The sequence below is a fragment of the Leptosomus discolor genome, chromosome 6 (genome assembly GCF_034619465.1).
Source record: "Leptosomus discolor isolate bLepDis1 chromosome 6, bLepDis1.hap2, whole genome shotgun sequence".
NCBI lineage: Eukaryota > Metazoa > Chordata > Aves > Leptosomiformes > Leptosomidae > Leptosomus > Leptosomus discolor.
The window spans coordinates 10,906,445-10,924,856 of record NC_141396.1 but is presented as its reverse complement, the minus strand read 5'-3'; the positions used below and the strand labels follow the sequence as shown (position 1 = coordinate 10,924,856).

Sequence of the window (18,412 nt, the reverse complement as noted above, 5' to 3'; positions counted from 1 at the left end):
CTGAAGGTAATGAGTTTTTCAGGAGCCTGCTAGGAAATCTTTGGTAGCGTGCTATCGGTTAGAAGTTAACCTTACACTGAGTTAAGTTCAGATATATGTTTGCTCTTTGCTTTTCATAATATAAGTGCTGTAGTAATGTGCAGTGATGAAAGGCATCAGTACCTACAAGTTTAGTGCTACCTTTTCTCTGCTTGGCTATGTAAGGTGCTTAATGATGACACTCTAGCTTTCTTAGGAGTTCTGTGTGAATTCTCAAGTTGAGCTTCAGTTATAGCTCTTCAAGCCATACTTCTTGTGTGTCTAGAGATAACTTCCTATTAATATAATGTTGATGCATGCATGTTTTGCAAGAATGTGATCCTGTATTATCTAATAGGCTAAACAGTAGCAGAATCAATTATATTGACTATGTTCAAATTTTTCAAAACTTCAAGGGCTAGTTGAACATGTTCGATCTTTCTGAGTAAGTAGTTTTCAAGGAGAAAACCTGATTTAAAAAAAAAAAAAATGTGAAAGCTTGGCTTTTCGATTTACCTGATAAAATTACTTTTAGTACTAGGCAGTGTCATGGTGTCATTGCCCGCCTGATGGAGGGACAGTAATATCAGACATAGTAAAATTCTTTCTGAAAAATGGTCTTCCTATTTGAGTATATTATAAGCCTGAGTTCAATAGGTTTCAAGAGCAAGGCCCAGAAATAGCCTGTAACGTAGTCTGAAACCGCAGAGCACTATACTTCCTGGAAGTTACTGAGGCCTCGTTCTTTCCCAGCGCCTAGCAGAGTGATTCTCAGCCAAGATCAAAGGGTACTTGAACTGTTTGGCTCTGACTTTCATAACAGGTACTCTGAAAGCAAAGCCTAACTAAAGTGTATCTTAGGCTTAATGCAAGTTACTGTGGATTTTGCTTTGTGGTTTTTGCATGTCTCTGTTCAGCAGTCACTGCTGAGCTTTTGCGCTTTAGCTTCTCTCTGGATGCTAAGAGTTAGGTGTTCCTAAACCCTGCAGAACACGAGACTTCTCACTGCAGCTGGAGGAAGATGGGATATAAGGCTTCCAAGGAGTGAGAACTGGCACAGTGGCTCACATCTGCAGGACACCAGGCAAGAGCTGCACTGTGTAAGCAAATGTGAAGAGTGAGCTACAGGTAGTTAACTAATTAGTGACCCCAGTGTAGTTGATTGTACTCTACTCTTCCTGCTTGAAAAGACTCAATGTTACCTTACTAATGCTGATCAGCAAGTTCTCATGGTCACCTCAAAAGCATATGTGAACTGTTTCTCAGGCAAACTTGAGACAAAGAATATAATTCTAGAAAACATTTGCCAAGGCAGTGCATGACCATTGCTTCTGAAATTGTGCATCAGAGGCTGCTTTGCTGGCTATAAAGAACTACTGTGATTGAGATGACATTGATTTCTTTCTTTATACTTATGTGCTTGGAGGCACAAAGCTCAGACACTTTCCAGTGGAGAGAATCTCCTGACTTGGAAAGAATAGAGAATAATTGTTTCATTCCTTCTAAGATAGTGAAGGAATTGCCTTAGAGCTTTGGGGAGGGGGGGTGTACAGTAGTAAAGAGAACATGTACTCCTGAACTCAAGGCTATAAATGGTATCACTGTTATCACTTGTGATAAAAACTAAGCCTTTGTACTCCAGAGCCTAGTGCATCTTATCCCTGACCATTGATCAGTGCAGACAACCTAAGTACACTTTTAACTATCTAGCATCTTATTGCACAAGAGGTCTGACAGGTGGTTTGATACATCCTGCGCATTTTGTGTCTTTCTGGTCACCAGGAGCTGAGCCCTTCAAAACTCAGGGGTTTCAAGCACTCCACCTCAGCCCCCCCCATGCTTAAGAAAGCAGCTGGTGCTCAGACTTGCCCTGCAGTGGAAGCTGGTGTCTGCCAAAAATGCCCTGGCTTCATCTCATGCTGCACTGAGTTTTCACTCTGCTGATATAGATCAGGTATTATGTATGCATAGGGCACTTGGATTTGTGGGTTAAGCTCTGGTTGTAGTTGCTCCATAGGACAGATCTAGGGCAGAGCTCTTCTCTTCCCATGGACAGAAAACTCTTAACTACAGACTTCTGTTCTCTCTGCTGGCTCTTCTGCTTTGAGGGCAGCAGGATTAAGTGGCTTTTGGAGGACACTGGAAGTAATTACTTAGCAGTGACTTCGATTTGACAAGTAGTTACAGCAGAAGCTCTAGGCATAGGAAACAACTGTCCTAATGCTGGGAATTGAGGCAAATTTGCCGACAGTCTCTTGCCGCAGCTTGAATAACTTTTTGTGTATTGCAAACAAGATCTAGGTATCTGTGACTTTTTTTGACACCACACTAACTTCTGTAGCTTTAAAAGATGTTAGGTCTTGACTCTCACATGTATAGTCTCATTCAGTGCTGTAAGTGGGCTAATGAAGATAGTTACTAGAAAAAACACAACCTAGAAGCAAATGAGCGTATGAGACTTCCTCGGCTTTAGAGATAAACTTGTCAATAGGTCTTTCTTTAAATTAAAAATCCATTTAGCTTATAATTGAAAATCATCCTTGACTAGCTATAGGGTTGCTGGTTAGGTTACACTGGGATTAGACTACTGTCGGGTTTCTTTCTAAGTGAGAGACTTCAGGAATCAATTCATAATCTGAAGGCAAAAGCTTTGCTGCACTTGATCATCTTCTGGCTTTTCTCGATCAGGTGTTCTCTCTGGCCTCTGAGTTCTCTGCTCCAAGTGTCATTATTGTTCAGGGCCTGATGTTCATTTTTCTTAGATGTCTTGGCACAAACTGCCTTGCATGTGAGTCAGTGAGGAGATGAGAATACCCTGATGGAAAGATTTTCAGTGACTTCTCTACTGCTGCATGGAGTATTTGGGGTTAGGGCGCTCTCTGATCCTTACCACAAAAAGGTCAAACAAGTGTGTGTCAAAGAAGTCCATGTAACAGACAGTAGCTATTTGTGACAACTGCACTGATCTGTCTGATTAGGCAGTGTTAATGCTAAGCAGTGTTAATAAATTATGGTAGAGAACTTGGTGCTAGAGACAGGATCCCAAGTTCTCTTTATTATCTCTGGCATGATATTCTAAAGGCAACCAATCCTTCCTGGTTTCCAGGAAATTGTCTTAAATACTATTAAAATGAGCACATGAGAGCACATTTCAGACATTAAAACTGGTACAGCAGTATAGGCATGTGGTCTCTTCAGTTGCCTGCATATAGCTCTGTTCTCTCAGTGATGACTGAAAAACTTCATGTCCAGGGAAGAGTCATCTGAAATGCACTGTGAACTCCTTTTGGCCCATCTAGGGGTGGAAAAAGACTGGAAAATAGCCCAAGCTGATTGCTATAAATCAAAATTCAGAGGAATTGAACATGAATACTCTGGTATCCCTCTAAAGATGTGAGAATAGATGTGCCAAGGTCTAGTTTTGCCAACTTCTAACAAGCTAAACTTCCAACATAGAAATGGTGCAAATGTCACTTGCTCTGTCACTTGGATCTAGTAGTGGGCTCTGAGTTAAAGGAATGAAGTTTGTATATCTAATTCCTTTTCACATTTTAGAGTAGAGATGCCTCTACCAAGCTGCCTCATGCTCTGAAAAAGTGACTTGCTCATGTTAACAAAAAAGGAAGTGGCTGACTTGCACCATAAACCAGATACTGTTTAATCACCTACAGAAAGCTGTTTACTAACTGCTCCAGTAATGGGTTACAAGGTCAAATGTATAAATCATAAAGAGGAGCTGATTGCCAAATTCACTTTATCAATAATCTTCAGTCTTCCAAACAGAGTACTACTAAAACCTAAACTGTTAAGTGGCTTTGACCTGAATGTGAACTTGATCAGCAGACCTGGTTTTAGGTGATTTTTTTTTTTTTTTTTATCCAGGCTGAGCTGATGAAGGGCCAAAGGAAGGGTGTGGAGACAGGTGATACCTGTGCTGCAGAAGGAGCAGGTCTGTGCTTCCTAGGTTTGATGTGCCCAGTGACTGGAACTGTCAGTCAGTGCAGAATGCCAAGGGCATTCCTGCCTTTCTTGCTGTTGCACAATTTTTTTGGACTCTCAATACACGAAACCAAGGTCAGGAATTTGAAGGGCACATTCTAACTAAGACTTAGAGTAGAAAAGATGTCTAGGGAGTCAGTACTTTTCAGACATGTAGGTGACATGCTTTTGGCACCTTGGACTCGATGACAAGCTTCTGAGGTACCCTTTCTTCTACAGATGCTGAGTGGGCAAAGCATGCATTCTCTCACCAGAGAACACATTAGGATTGCTGATTAACACAGCCACTGGAAACTGAAATCTACAAAACCATAAACTAGATACAGGTGATCTAACTCTGGTCAGTCTGGGCTCAGAGACCTAAATTTTGACTTAGGGGCCTGGCTGAATTTGCTATTTGGAAAATATCTTCAACTTTCTCAGAATTGTAGTTAAAGGGTAACTGGAGCCCATTGCTCCAGAATGCCTGGTATTCTTCTTGTACAGGAATTGAGTTAGTTGCTAGCTGACACTATCTCCTGACTGTGTTCCCTTGATTCTGCATGAAGGAATTTTAAAGGGTGTGGTTATTCATCTTGCAAAGTGTGATGTACCATGTCCTGCATAGCTATTTAGATACTATCAAAGTAGGTGATATCTGAGTTGATTCAGACAAAAAGCAGTCACCTGTGCTAGATTTGTCTTGGCCATTGAATCTTAAGCATACCAGAACATTTTAGAGAATAAAGTACTTGTTTCTAAGGGAGGAGGCTGAGGTAGATGTGTCTCAAGAAATCCTGCATTCTCAGTTTTTGCTTCCCTGCCCTTGAAGGAAGAGACTCTGGGGGACACAGAGCAGCAGAATTGCTTCTGTATTTCCCAGCTAGACTTCTATTGCACACAGTGACTTCCAGGTCACCACTTCCTAGTGGAAAGTAACTTTCACAGTTTTGACTTGTGCTGTATCTGAAAAGTGCGTTTCACTATCTGAAATACTTGTCCAGGATAAACCCTGCTTTCCAGTAAGAGCAGCTGATCATGAAGATACTGCTTGTCCGGCAGTCTTATATATGTAGGTATAAGAAACATATCATTTACTATTTTAGCAATAGCCCCTCCTATTGGACAACTATAATATTGAGGAGTTTTTTTCCACTGCTCACATCACTGAAATGTAGGCATTTTTTGGTTACACTTCATTTGGGAAACTATGTACTGGTTTTCCCCAGGCAGATTTTTACTCTTGAATAGAAAGAATTGACATCTGTTCCTTGCCTGACTCCATCAGGCTTCAGCTTTTTGTGGAGGTGGATGCAACATGGATTAAGCTTTATGGGGACAGGTGACTTGAGATCTCTTAAGAGGCTTAAACCATTGCATAAGCATGCTTCATTATTGTACCAGGGCTCTACAGGGGCAAAGTGCTGAAATGATTTGTAGTATTGCTTAACAAACTACTTAACAAATCATGGCTCATAGGTAGCGAGTGCTTCTAACTTGTATCTACTAAACCTCCTGTTTGTTTCAGGTTCAACTCTGGCTCCACTGATCCAGCACAATGATCTGGATACTTCAAGTCTTGTTCTCACCGCTCCCAACACCAGCATTGATTAGTCTTATTGTATTTGGAGGTGGCATCTTCCTGTGGGTGATAAGCAGGCCAAAACCTGTTTTGCCTCCTGTTGACTTGAACAAGCAGTCAATAGGAATTGAGGTAATACTTACTCTGCTTGTGGGCATGGACTATTCTGAGCTTAATCTGAATACTGATCTGTTCTGACTCTGGGTATCAGTGGAAACTCTCCTGTCTATGCACAGCCTTCTCTCTCTGATGTAGGGCTCAAGAGTATGGTGGAGAAGGGAAGTCTTAAGACACTATGAGTAAGAAACAGCAGCTTTTGCTGTCAAGTGGGCTTTTTACCAATAGCCTTAGCTGCCACTGTTTTGTGGGGTTTTTTTCTGTATTTTAAATGCTTTGCAGGAGCTTTGAGGCTGGTGCTAGATTTCATGCAACTAGGCAAGTGGTAGCACTCAATCTTAGTCAAGGTCTCTCTAATAACCTGTAATTGAATATTAATCTAGGCCACCTAGAAAATTCCTCTGCATATGACTGAGTAGATCAAAATCAGGAAGGAAAATGAGACTTCCCTAACAATACAATGCTTTAAAGGGGATTGTTGGGAGAATGGCTGAGGAACAAATGACACTGCATCTGTTCTGCACTGTTTCATAACTATGCTCTGTTCCTAGGGAGGAGCTAGAAGAGGTGCACTCTTGACAGATAATAACCTGCTTTCTTATTACTTTGAAGATGGTAAAACCTTGTATGAAGTTTTCCAGAGAGGACTGCATGCTTCTGGTAAGCTTTGCATCTGCTAGTTAGTACTTGCATATCACAAGTAAATAAAATTATTCCAAGCTCTCTTGCCTTGCCTCTTGTCCATAGCAATAATTCAGGCTAGCAAAAGCTTTCCTAGCCTTCTGTGGGGTGGAGTGACAAGTGACCATATTTTTTTATTATTTTTTTTTTCCCCCCACTGATTTAGAAGTAGTCTTAGCTCACAGGCTGGGCAGGAACAAACATGAGTAACTTCAGCTGGTAGAGTTCAGGGAAGAGTCAGAAGTTACTAAGCATCAAAGGGACCTGTGGGGAAACACCTCTGCTTTGTCTTATGGTGTGGGTTTTAGTGTAAAATTACTGCCTGCTTACAACAGGTATGAATTTGTGCACATGTGACTTCAGGGGTTCCCTGTATGGAAATATGTGATAGCTTACAAGTTATTTCAATCTCATGTGGGTTGTGAAATGGGAAAATATTACCAGATCTTGGAAGTATTGCTTGTAAGGATAAAGCCAACAGTCTAACAATCTTGGTTTGGGCTCAACTATGGACGCTGCACTTCCATGCTCCATGCAGTTAGCTGGATGTCTGACTGAAAATATTTCCCACTTAGCTATGCAACTTCAGTACTGAGCTTTACAATTGCTTTTCTGAACTCTTCCATTAGAAAATGGCAGCTGTTTAGGCTACAGAAAACCCAACCAACCTTATCAGTGGCTGACATACAAACAGGTGAGTATTGTACATGACAGATGATTTAATTTGTCTTTAATTTAATGACTTGCAACGCTAAAGTGGGGGAAAACTATCTTACAGGTTTTGGACAGAGCTCAATACCTGGGATCAGGGCTTCTGCAAAAAGGATGCAAGCCATCATCAAACCAGTTTATTGGCATTTTTGCTCAGAATAGGCCAGAGGTAAGCAACAAATTGAATCTTCTTTCCCAGAAAATTATGACACCATGGGGAGAGAGGAGGGCTTGTATTTAAAGAGCTTAGGACACATGAGGAACAATCACAACTGGCTCTTCCCTTACCAGTTCCCTTATTACTGACTAAGCACATACCATGCCAGGCACGTAATGCAATGATCTTGAACATTCACTAGTCTAAGAATCTCATGGACGTGCTCCTTACACAACTTCCACTGCTAATGTGTGCATGGGCTAGTCAAGCTGTATGAAATCTGTACATAATCCTGTCTTGTGAGCTGCTAGTATTGCTTAGCTGTACTATTTTCTCTTTTCAGTGGATCATTTCAGAATATTCCTGCTACACTTACTCAATGGTTGCTGTTCCACTCTATGACACTCTGGGGCCAGATGCCATTGTATATATTGTTAACAAAGGTAAATATTGACTTCCACTATTTCATAATGATTTCTCTAAGAAGCTTTGTTTTGAGAAGGCTGATGTTCAAAGGAATTTGATAATAAATCACAGTATCTTTAACCTTACTACTTTTATAGATAACTTCTGTAAATGAAGCTACTTGGCAGGGGACATGGTTCAATGCCTAGAAGAAGCCAGCGGGCTTCCTATGTCTCCTAGTGTCTTGAGTGCAAGTCCACTGAAGACCTGTTAGGTTCTGTGGACCATCCTGCAATCAGTGCTCAACTACTTGCTATTTGAGGTTTTGCAATCTTGAACTCCCACACTGCCAAACAATCAGACAATGCAGACAGGCTTGCATGCAAGTTAAGACTAGATTTGTGTCTCTGATTTAAAGTTGTGGGATGTAGAGTGGAAGAGGGAAGGGTAAATATATGCCTAAATCTGTTTAATCTATCTGGTTAGGGCCTCTTGTTCTACAGAAACAACAACTAGCATGCCATCATGGAAGAAACCGGTGAGGAAGCTTGAATAAATCTTCAAACTTTCTTTCCCCAGTCTTAGGGGAGATTCTTGGGGGGAAAAAAGTATCCACTGCTGTCACAACAATCTGGGATCGAAACCATAAACAGAATTTGCCAAGCAAAATCACTTCAACAGTTATGTTGGTGAACCTTGTAAATAGGTCTTGCTGTGGACTACACAGCTGTAACTTACTAGGCTAGCAGGGAACCAGCATGTTCAGGCAAATCCAATTCCTCTGCTGACTTAATAGGAAATTCTTTTGTAATTGCATAAAACCCTTTCACATGCAGGGAAGCTAAGGCATTAACTCAAGAATTTTAGCTGCCTCTTTCAAATGGGTCTGAATTTCTTTAGATTTAAGGAAAATGGCTAAATCTAAACAATCAGTGAGGACAATTCCAAGCTTTTACGGCAACATCAAAAGTTTAAATGTCTATCTTGACTGTGACTGAAGATATCAGTTCCTCAGCATTTGCCCTCATTTTGTATAACTAGAATCTCAAGTTTGCCCAATTAGTTGGCCATGGTAGGAGGAACCTTCTTAACACTGTAAGCCAGCCACTGAATCCATATGAACAAATATGCAACTGTCTTTAGAACAAACCAATGCTATGTTCTAAATGTTTGTGCTACTGAGCTGTCACTCACTAGGCTCATTTCTTCTAAACAGACTTCTGAAATGTAATTTCTTTTCTGTAGCTGACATAAACATAGTGATCTGTGACAAGCCTGAGAAGGCACAGATCTTGCTTGAGAACTGTGAGCAAGAAAAGACCCCACATCTGAAGACTATCATTCTCATGGATCTGTTTGATAAAGAACTCAAGGACAGAGGAGCTAAAGTGGGAGTTGAAATTCTAGCACTGCAGGAGGTTGAGGTAGGTGACTAAAGGCTTCTACTTGATCTTGCAGAGGAATACCTTGCTAGCTAGACATCCGGACCTTCTCTGGCAACAATGAGACTTTAATGTAAGCATTATCCAGTTGTCACATCTGTAATCTGTGATCTCGATGAGCAGTCATTTTGATACTTGATACATTTAGCCAAATGGACTTGCAGAGTTCAAACCACTGACTAAAGTTGTCCTGTGTGGTGGACAGTCAGTATGCATTAAACTGAAGACTTCCTTAGCTTAACTCATGGTGCAGTTGTAACAGGATTTATCAGGTTTTGAAGCTGGCAGTTGAGTCTAATTGAAACTGTAAGTGCAAATTACTGGCTGCTTTGACATCCCAATACTAGGCTTAATCTACCAGATGTATAAATGTAAAGTACAAGGGATGTGGCCTACATCAAATAAAATGAAGTATCTCTACTCAGGACGTCCAAATTCCTTAAGTAGTTCTGATCACTTTCTACACACTCAAATTGATGCTTTCCACAACCCCAGAAGTCAACTTTTCCAAGCTGTCTATTAAAATTCAAGAAGACCAACATCTCTACTCTGCCTCTTGATCCTCTGTCTTACTCAGAGAAAAACAAGTGTTGTATTTGAAACACAATTACCTATTTGTCTACTGTTGTGGCATGTCTTTCTGTTGCAATTGTTAAGCTGTGTTTTTTCTTTAACACAGGAGCTGGGAAGAAACAACATCAGAGAACCAGTTGTAAGTATCTCTTTGGAACAGTTATAAACTTGCAAAACTGGTCTCTGAAAAGACCTCTTGCCATGCTGCTAGTAGAGGAGGCTGGCAGGATATTTTTTTTTCTGTATCTTGTCTTGCTATTTCCAAACAGAATTCCTGGTTCATCCCACTTTAGGAAGTGTATGTAAATACTGAGAAGCAACATAATCTTTACTCTGTTGACCTTATGTGGCTTTTTCCCTCTAGCCTCCTGCGCCTGAAGATCTTTGCATTGTGTGTTTTACCAGTGGAACTACAGGTAAGAGAATATATAGTGATGCTTCCCCACTAAAACAATCTCCCTGTGCTGGAAAAAATAGCTTTCCAGCACAAAAAAATGAAATGCTAATAACAGACGTAAAACAGTGAATTAGAACAGTGTCAAGTCACTACTGCAGTTTTACTCAAGACATTGTCACTACAAGTCAAGTACAGTAAGACAAAGCTTCTTAGAGCTGGGGGGAAGAATAGCCAAATTCATATAGTCTCACCCATGAAAAACACAATCTAAAAGATTAGCTGTTTAACTATGTACTCTGACCTACAGGGGCTGGAGAAACATCTTGTTTCAGCATTCTCTATGCTACTCCTAATTAGTCTGCTCTTTCAGTAGACATCTCCTTTATATAATATCCATAGCTGAAAGCACTTAGGATGAGGCATTTTTGTGATCTCTTACAGCAACGTATGCTATGACTGAGCCAAGCAAGACATAGGAAACTGACAGCAGAAGCAGTCAGAGCCACAATTGACTTTGCTTGATCTCTCTCCAAAGGTAACCCTAAAGGAGCCATGCTGACACATGAAAATGTTGTTGCAAACGCTGCTGCCTTCCTTAGAAGCACAGAGGTAAGCTACTGCTACTGGTGATCTCTAGGCTATGTCACTCAGTCATGAAACTAGCTTTAATGTAAGCATCTTCTGCAAACCATTCACTCCCAGCAAACTCACGCTTTTCCAAGTGTCCATATTTCAATGGGGCAATAATATTGCAAGAAACTTGGTTTAACCTTGAACAAGAACTTCTACACAGAAGTTATTCTAGAATGAGTCAGTCCTAAATACCAACAGTACTAAATTACCCTATTTCAAGTCTTGCCAAAACATAAAACTAATCTTGATCTAGTATGGCTGAGTTACAGCTGCAAATTTTGAAGAGTTGATGGATGAGCCTGAGTTGCTTCAATCGTTTGAAGTGTGTATTTCAAAGCACTCAAATTGATCCGAACTATTCACTTTCCACTTAGGAGTAACTCAAGCAGGTATAGGGAGTGCTAACCTACTTCTACTTCTTTCCACTCTAGAACACAGTTGAGCTTTCAAGTTCAGATATCACTATGTCCTATCTTCCCTTGGCTCACATGTTTGAGAGAGTTGTACAGGTATGTACAGATGTATCCATCTGAGCTTCTATAAATCAAATTATAGTAAAAGGTATGATAGCTTTCTGTATTTCCTCAAAACGTATGCACACAGGAACTTTCCTACCACTGGGCACTAGAAATCATGATGCTTTCCATAGACAAATAATTATGGCAGCTGAAGCTAGAATTATCCTTGACTAAACTTAGTCTGGTCAATTTTTAGACTGTGGTCTACAGCTGTGGAGCAAAAGTAGGCTTCTTCCAAGGAGACATCAAGTTGCTAACAGATGACATGAAAGCCTTAAAGCCAACGCTGTTTCCAGTTGTACCAAGATTGCTCAATAGAATATATGACAAGGTATGTAAGCAATTTAGCTAAATTATCTTTGTGTTCATATATCTAAGCAAGCATACAAGTTTAGATTAGTATTGAATGCATCACATCACCACTAATTAATTACTCCTTAGCAGGAAGAATTCTTTAAAATCCTTTCTGAGGAGATGGAAAGAGTCCTGGGACCTGGAGTATAAGAACAGTGTATCCAGTCATGACTGGGCTAAGTCTGTTGCTGTTCACAGACAAAAAGTTCATGTACTTTTGGAATGCAAATGAAGCAAGTGCAAGGCTAGAAGGATCCCTGTCCCTCAAAGCTATGACTGAAGTATGTCAGCAGTAACACAAATTAATATTACCCCTTGGTCCATCTCCTAGACCACGGCAGTAATGAAGACAGACCCTAGAACACCAAAGTAAGATATGGTGCCTCCTAACAAAGCAAGAACTGGTGGTACAGATGCAAGTTAAACTCAAGAGTCACCGAGACTTTTCCTTGCAGATACAAAGTGGTGCAAAGAGCCCAATGAAACGCTGCCTGTTAAACTTTGCTGTGATTATGAAGACAGCTGAAATAAAACAGGGCATAATTCGAAATGACAGCATTTGGGATCAGCTAATCTTCAAAAAAGTTCAGGTAAGTTTTATTCCAAGTGTAAGGGAGCAAGCAATGCAGTACTGGAGGATCTCATGGCTTCTATTTCACTTGTAGGAAACCATGGGGGGAAGAGTACGTGTAATGGTAACAGGTGCAGCCCCTATATCTCCCTCTGTCCTGACATTTCTTAGAGCAACATTAGGCTGTCAGGTAAGCTGAGGTTTTTTTTCTTCAAGTACAATCTGTTTGATTATGCCCAAATAAGTGACCAATGATACAGCTGTGGTCTAGCCCAGCTTGTTCCTGGGGAGATTGCTGTCAGCCTTCAGTATTTACAGGCTGCTTGATCTGAGTTAACTGTCATAGGAACAAAATTCTGCAGGGTTGGCTTCAAATGATACTATCAAGAAACTATCCTGTAGGCTCTGGGAAGAGGAACAGAACAGCAGAAATAGGAATGGGCAGCACTGTCACACAGCTGCCTCTGAGCTGTGTGGCTTATCCTGACAGTCAATGAGCTCCCAAGGTAGTACATTTGATAAAAGAGTTCATAGAATGAGGTGACCAAAGCAAGGTTTGGATAGGTGAACTTGAACATCTGGTTACACCAAAAAGATCAAGAAGTCTTAAAGGCTAAGATTGTCTTGGCTTCCTTCCGAAGAAGACTTTAGCATAGACATAGTTGAAACTCTTTCACACGAAGGATTTGATGTTCAAAGAATACTCATCCTTTCTCAGATCTTTGAAGCTTATGGCCAGACTGAATGCTCAGCTGGATGTACTTTCTCAATGCCTGGAGACTGGACAACAGGTATGGTAGCTGAGACTTGGAAACTCTCCCACAGCCATCAACAGAAAGTGACATTCAAGCTTAAGCGCTCTACTGCTTTTAGTTCAATGGAAGTCCTGGGTACTTAACCTCAATGATTCTTGGTAGCAACAGTCACCTGTATGCTTAAGTTACCTAAATTTTTGACTCGAGTAGGTGAGTATCTCTTCTGTAAAGTTACATAGGTCAGCTTAGACCCTGTCCCAGTGTACAGGAAAGAAGTGTCTGTACAGAGCTGTACAAACTAGACAAGGACTTCCCAAATGGCTTTAAGAAACTACCTTTAGCTCCCAAATAACTTGTTTAAATCAAAGAATGGTGACTAAAATATCAGACATGATACTTGACTGTTTTCCTGAAGGACTACATGACCTTGAAGATTTAGCTTTCATCTTAGCAAGGATAGTTTTAATATTGAGTATTCCAAATTCAAGCTCAAGTCACCAACCTTTGAGGACACAATAACTGCAGAGCATAATGAGGATAAAATGCAGATGAATATCAAGGTCTATGAGGGAATTCTGTGGAGGCAAGTGTGGTACGTGGGTGTTGTGATTAATTACATCAATAAATAGCTCTAAACATTCAGACTTAGCTGCTACTTATCCTGCATTAACTGTCTGACAATTGCATTACAGCAACTTTTTTGAGTGTTTGGTGTCGGACTCCTGTAAGCAGTACTGGTTCTTGCTAAAGCAATGAACAAAGAGCCATTAAGTATCTACTATCACTGAAGTCCTTCATATGTAGGGGGCACTGGAGTTTTCCCATCTCGCTTCAAGACCTAGTCTTCCTACCTGTAGATCAAATAGGGCCAACTGCTAGCAGAATCTCCAAAACGTAAGTGTCCTTGTTGTTTTTTTTTTTCCTCAAAGGCCACGTTGGAGCCCCTCTGGCCTGTAATATTATAAAACTAGATGATGTGGAAGAAATGAATTACTTCTCTTCTAACAATGAAGGCGAGGTACATACCATGTTCTGTGTGTGTCAGAAGTTACTGAAACATAAGACTTGGTGACTAACACTGTTCTGTACTTGCTATAGGTTTGCATTAAAGGAACAAATGTGTTCAAGGGTTATCTGAAAGACCCTGAGAAGACAGCAGAAGCAATTGATAAAGATGGCTGGCTCCACACTGGAGACATAGGGAAGTGGTTGCCAGTGAGTAATATAAACCATTCCTTGGATGTGAATTCCTGGCTAGATTACAGTAACCTGAAAAGCTGGAGAAGTGAATTCTAGGATAAAAGCCTTACACAGTATGTAGTCATCATTCACCAAGTAACTCCAGGCAAAGATCCAAAGACCAATTAGGTTACAAGATCTCAAATAACACCTGCTAGGCCAGTAGTTAAAACTATGTCACTTCCACAGTGAAGAACAAGATGTTTTGGTTTCTTTCAGAGAAGAATAAAGGAGCTGTATAATCATCTCCTGAGCTAACTGGAGGAATTCGGCAAAGTGCCCCTTCTCTCTGTAGAGAGCAAAGACCAGTTCCAGACTAGCATGTGCCTTTCATACAACAAAGCCAAACCTATTATCTTCTACTTCTTAGAGAAGCAAGCAGAGACCTGAAACTAATGGCCTCCACCTTTAACTTCTAGAATGGAACACTGAAGATCATTGATAGGAAGAAGAATATATTTAAACTTGCACAAGGAGAATACATTGCTCCAGAGAAGATAGAAAATGTCTATATCAGAAGTGTTCCTGTAGCCCAGGTCTTTGTACATGGGGAAAGCCTGAGGGTAAGTGATGTCAGGAGTGAGCATCCTGCAAGATTCCTCCCATAAAGAGTTCTGGAAGATCAGGGCACGAATATGCATATACAAGAGTCCTTGAACAAGATCTGTTCCCAAGCGTGCCATGTTTACAGGAATTTCCTTTCAGACCTATAGCCTTCCCAATTGACGCCAAAGAAAAGGAGATCTTGGCATCAAGTGGCGAGCAGGGTAAAGGCTAATTACATATTTGCATGGGATTAGTATGTCAAGTCAGCTGGGTACAGTTTAGAATCATAGATTAGTTTGGGTTGGAAGAGACCTTTAAAGGTCATCTAGTCTAACCCCCCCTGCAGTGAGCAGGGACATCCTCAACTAGATGAGGTTGCTCAGAGCCCTGTCTAGCCTGACCTTGAATGTTTCCAGGATGAGGCATCCACGACCTCTCTGGGCAACCTGTTCCAGTGTTTCACGCCCCTCACTGTAAAAAAATTTCTTTCCTATATCTAGTCTAAATCTGTGCTCTTTTAGTTTAAAACCATTACCCCTTGTCCTATCACAACAGGCCCTGCTAAAAAGTTTGCCCCTGTCTTTCTTACAAGCCCCCTTTAAGTACTGAAAGGCTGAAATAAGGTCTCTCTGGAGACCCAAATCTCCTCTTCATAGGAGGAGTGTTTCTCCACTCATCTGCCACAGAGGTGTCTGTCTTCAATCAAGCAAAGGGCAATCTTCAGCCTGTAAACCAGTCAAAAGTAATTGCTGGAGCATTCAGCACACATAACAAACTGCATTAGTACTTTAATTGCTGCTGTCAGAACTCAGATAAGTGACTTGAAAGCTAGCTACCTTCCAAACTCTGGAAGTGGATGGGAATGTAGATGTGGTTTGTTATAGAGACATTGTTCATAACCAAGTTCACAAAGACAATCAAAGTAATTTCAGATGCCTTATCTTGGTCTCAACACGACTACTTCCACTTTTTTTCAGTCTTTTCTAATAGGTATAGTAGTTCCTGATCCTGAGACGCTTCCAGAATTTGCAGCAAAACTGGGAGTAAAAGGTTCCTATGAAGATGTCTGTAAAAATCCAGTGAGTAGCTTTATGTTTTTAGTGGGTTATAGATAGAATTTAATTTTGAAGTCAAATCTTAGTGCTTTGACTTCATTCTACCCACCTTTTTTTGTAAATTAAACCCACTTAATGCTGGGTGAGTCACGCAAGCAGCCTTACAGTGAAAACTGGAACCAAATATAGGTGTCTATTGATGTTTCAAGGACTATCACTGCTTCTTTTCCAATGAGAAGATAGACATAACCATGTAGTGGCCTTAATATGAGAAACCTTGAATGTTGAAATATGTACATGTGTTCTTGCCAACCTGTTTTCACTGACTGGGGAATGAGTATGGTCTTGAGTTGCAATTACAAAATGGCTCCTTTACCCACTCTGTTCCTGCTCTGTGTCTTCTAGGAAGTGAAGAAAGCTATTTTAGAAGATATGGTCAGACTGGGGAAAGAGGCTGGCCTTAAATCCTTTGAACAAGTGAGTACTTCCAAATCCTGCTTGTCAAAAGCACCTGTATTGCTAATGCAATGGCTGGGAAGTCTTCCTTCCTGTTATTGGCTGTGCCAGGATGGGACCTAAGACAGCTGCCCTGGACAACCAATTGAAGTGGGCAGTGAAACATTGACTGGCTACCTGTCTCTTAGTCAAGAGACAGGTGGCTGTACAGGGCAAGAGTAGTAATTGCCATGACATGGAGTGGAGGTTCACCACAGGCCACAGGAGCTATACTGTAGTTCCAGCCTATCCTGTTGCTGTGTCAGCCAAAAGGAGTTTGACTTGCATCAAAAAAAATTTAGTTACTGGAGCTCCCGAGACTGAGGTCTTGCCCTGAGCTAAAGGAAGATGGGAAGAACTGTTGTGCTCTAAGTAATTATGTATCAAGTGCTAAATTATTTTCTTTTAATAGGTTAAAGACTTGTACATCCACACAGAGATGTTCTCTGTAGAAAATGGACTCTTGACACCAACACTGAAGGCAAAGCGAGCAGAGCTTGTTAAACTCTTCCAGAAGCAGATTGAGGCCCTCTATTCAAGCACACAAGACTAAATGGCCAGTTTAAATTAAACTGCATGGAGTACCCAAACAAGTCTTTGACACTACATGACCTATGGACAACACAGGCATGAGTGGAGGGGAGCAAGGAGGACTTAAATATATTGTTTCTGGTATCCTGGGAAAAAAAGACTTTCAGATGGAGATGGCTGTAGTATAACTGACAACTGGCAACATTCATGTAGGACTAAGCATCAGCTGTCTAGGCAAACCCAGAACCTTCATCTTCCTTGGACTATGACTGAAGCGCAATCCTGCTCCAACTATGAACTCCATGGTGACCTTTTCTGGATTAATCTGCGTCAGACCAAGCTCTTTCATGCAGTCACATGTTTTGGGGGGGCAGAGGCAGGGAGATACTTTCCCACACTTGGTTTTTGAACTAACACTTTGCTTTCCACTTGGGATGCTATAACCTGTCCCAACTCAAGCTGTCACAAAATGAATTGTAGATTAACATCTGTTCAGCAAATACAGAAGTGAATTTGCTGTTCCTAGTCCTGCACCACAGGGTAGAGGTTATTTTTAATGACTGAGTAGTCTGGTATCAACTGGTTTACAAAGTACATGTGTCTAAAGCAAACATAGTTTATACTCTAGTATGGGAGTCACTGGATCAGTTTCTGCATGTTTTCAAATGCGATGGCAGTTATAAAGCCTCTACACTTCTGAATTTGAGCCTGATAAGTGGAAAACTTCAGCTGTCATTCCTAAGGATATAGGATGCAATAAATGGTAACTGCACCATCAAACCAAAACTTGCGTGACTGACTTGTTTCTCTGCTGCAACCAGCCTGTCAGCTGCAAGGCTTAGTGCTGCCTGGTTATGTATAGCTGCAGCTAGAACACAACTGCTGCAGAAAGCTATCTTGTTTCCTATACTGGCACTGTTCAGCCGCAGCTCAAGCCATGAGGCAGTAAGATAGTGCCAGACCAGATGTTGCTCCCCTACTCAACTTTCCTTTTCTTGTAGTAAGGCAGTATGTGCCAACATCTTCAGCCTAAGTTCATTCATCCAGCTCAGCCTATCACATGAAATAAGGCAGAAGATATAATTTACTAGGGTTAGAACAGCTTCTTTAGAAAACTATTTAGGCAAGATGAGTACTGTCTCTATCTTGAGAAACATGTCCTCAATCAGTGCATGCTGTCTCTGCTGACAGTTCGTCTCTGTCCTTGTAGTACTCCGCTATACCAGTCCAAAAGGCTAACAAGGATGTAATACGGGGGAGAAATACATGTAGCTTTCCTATGCCTGTTCTCCTTGCCTGTGTCAGATTCTTACAGCTAGAGGCTGTTCCTCTGTATTTAATGCTCTCGGTCAGGTAACCCAAAATGAAAGCAACCAGTAGATTTGTTGGTCAGGAAAGATCCACCCCTTGCTGTGAGGCATCTCTAGCTTTGACTAGCAAAAACAACTGATCCAAGCCCAGAGTCCTGACATTTCAGTCTAGGCCCAAAGACCTTGATGTTTTCAGGCAACTCTTGTGCCACTTATTGTGCTTGTCATAACCTGAGTCTATAAAGGCTTCTAAGACTGAAAGTGCATGTAACTATGCTGCTCCTCTTTCCCATGCTTCCTTAAAAGTAATGTGACTTGAAAGTTACTGCTGGCTTAATCTTTTC

General features: G+C 41.0%; 1 protein-coding gene across 3 annotated transcripts; it reads left to right on the top strand.

Annotated features, from left to right (window-relative positions):
- The first annotated feature begins 5,554 nt into the window (after nucleotides 1-5,554).
- Nucleotides 5,555-16,780, top strand: ACSL5 (acyl-CoA synthetase long chain family member 5). Of its 3 annotated transcripts, none has more exons than XM_009945987.2 (20): nucleotides 5,555-5,710; nucleotides 6,247-6,355; nucleotides 7,006-7,070; nucleotides 7,155-7,256; nucleotides 7,588-7,687; nucleotides 8,895-9,073; nucleotides 9,771-9,803; nucleotides 10,029-10,080; nucleotides 10,597-10,670; nucleotides 11,126-11,203; nucleotides 11,409-11,543; nucleotides 12,022-12,156; nucleotides 12,232-12,327; nucleotides 12,856-12,928; nucleotides 13,822-13,910; nucleotides 13,991-14,107; nucleotides 14,551-14,694; nucleotides 15,655-15,756; nucleotides 16,138-16,209; nucleotides 16,640-16,780. In XM_009945987.2, the coding sequence occupies exons 1-20, from the start codon at nucleotides 5,555-5,557 to the stop codon at nucleotides 16,778-16,780; spliced, it is 2,052 nt and encodes a 683-aa protein (XP_009944289.2). The 3 variants fall into 3 exon arrangements, with proteins under 3 accessions (XP_009944289.2, XP_086323362.1, XP_086323363.1); XM_086467236.1 differs by having other exon boundaries at nucleotides 15,655-15,760; nucleotides 16,142-16,209; XM_086467237.1 differs by lacking the exon at nucleotides 16,138-16,209.
- Nucleotides 16,781-18,412: the final 1,632 nt, after the last annotated feature.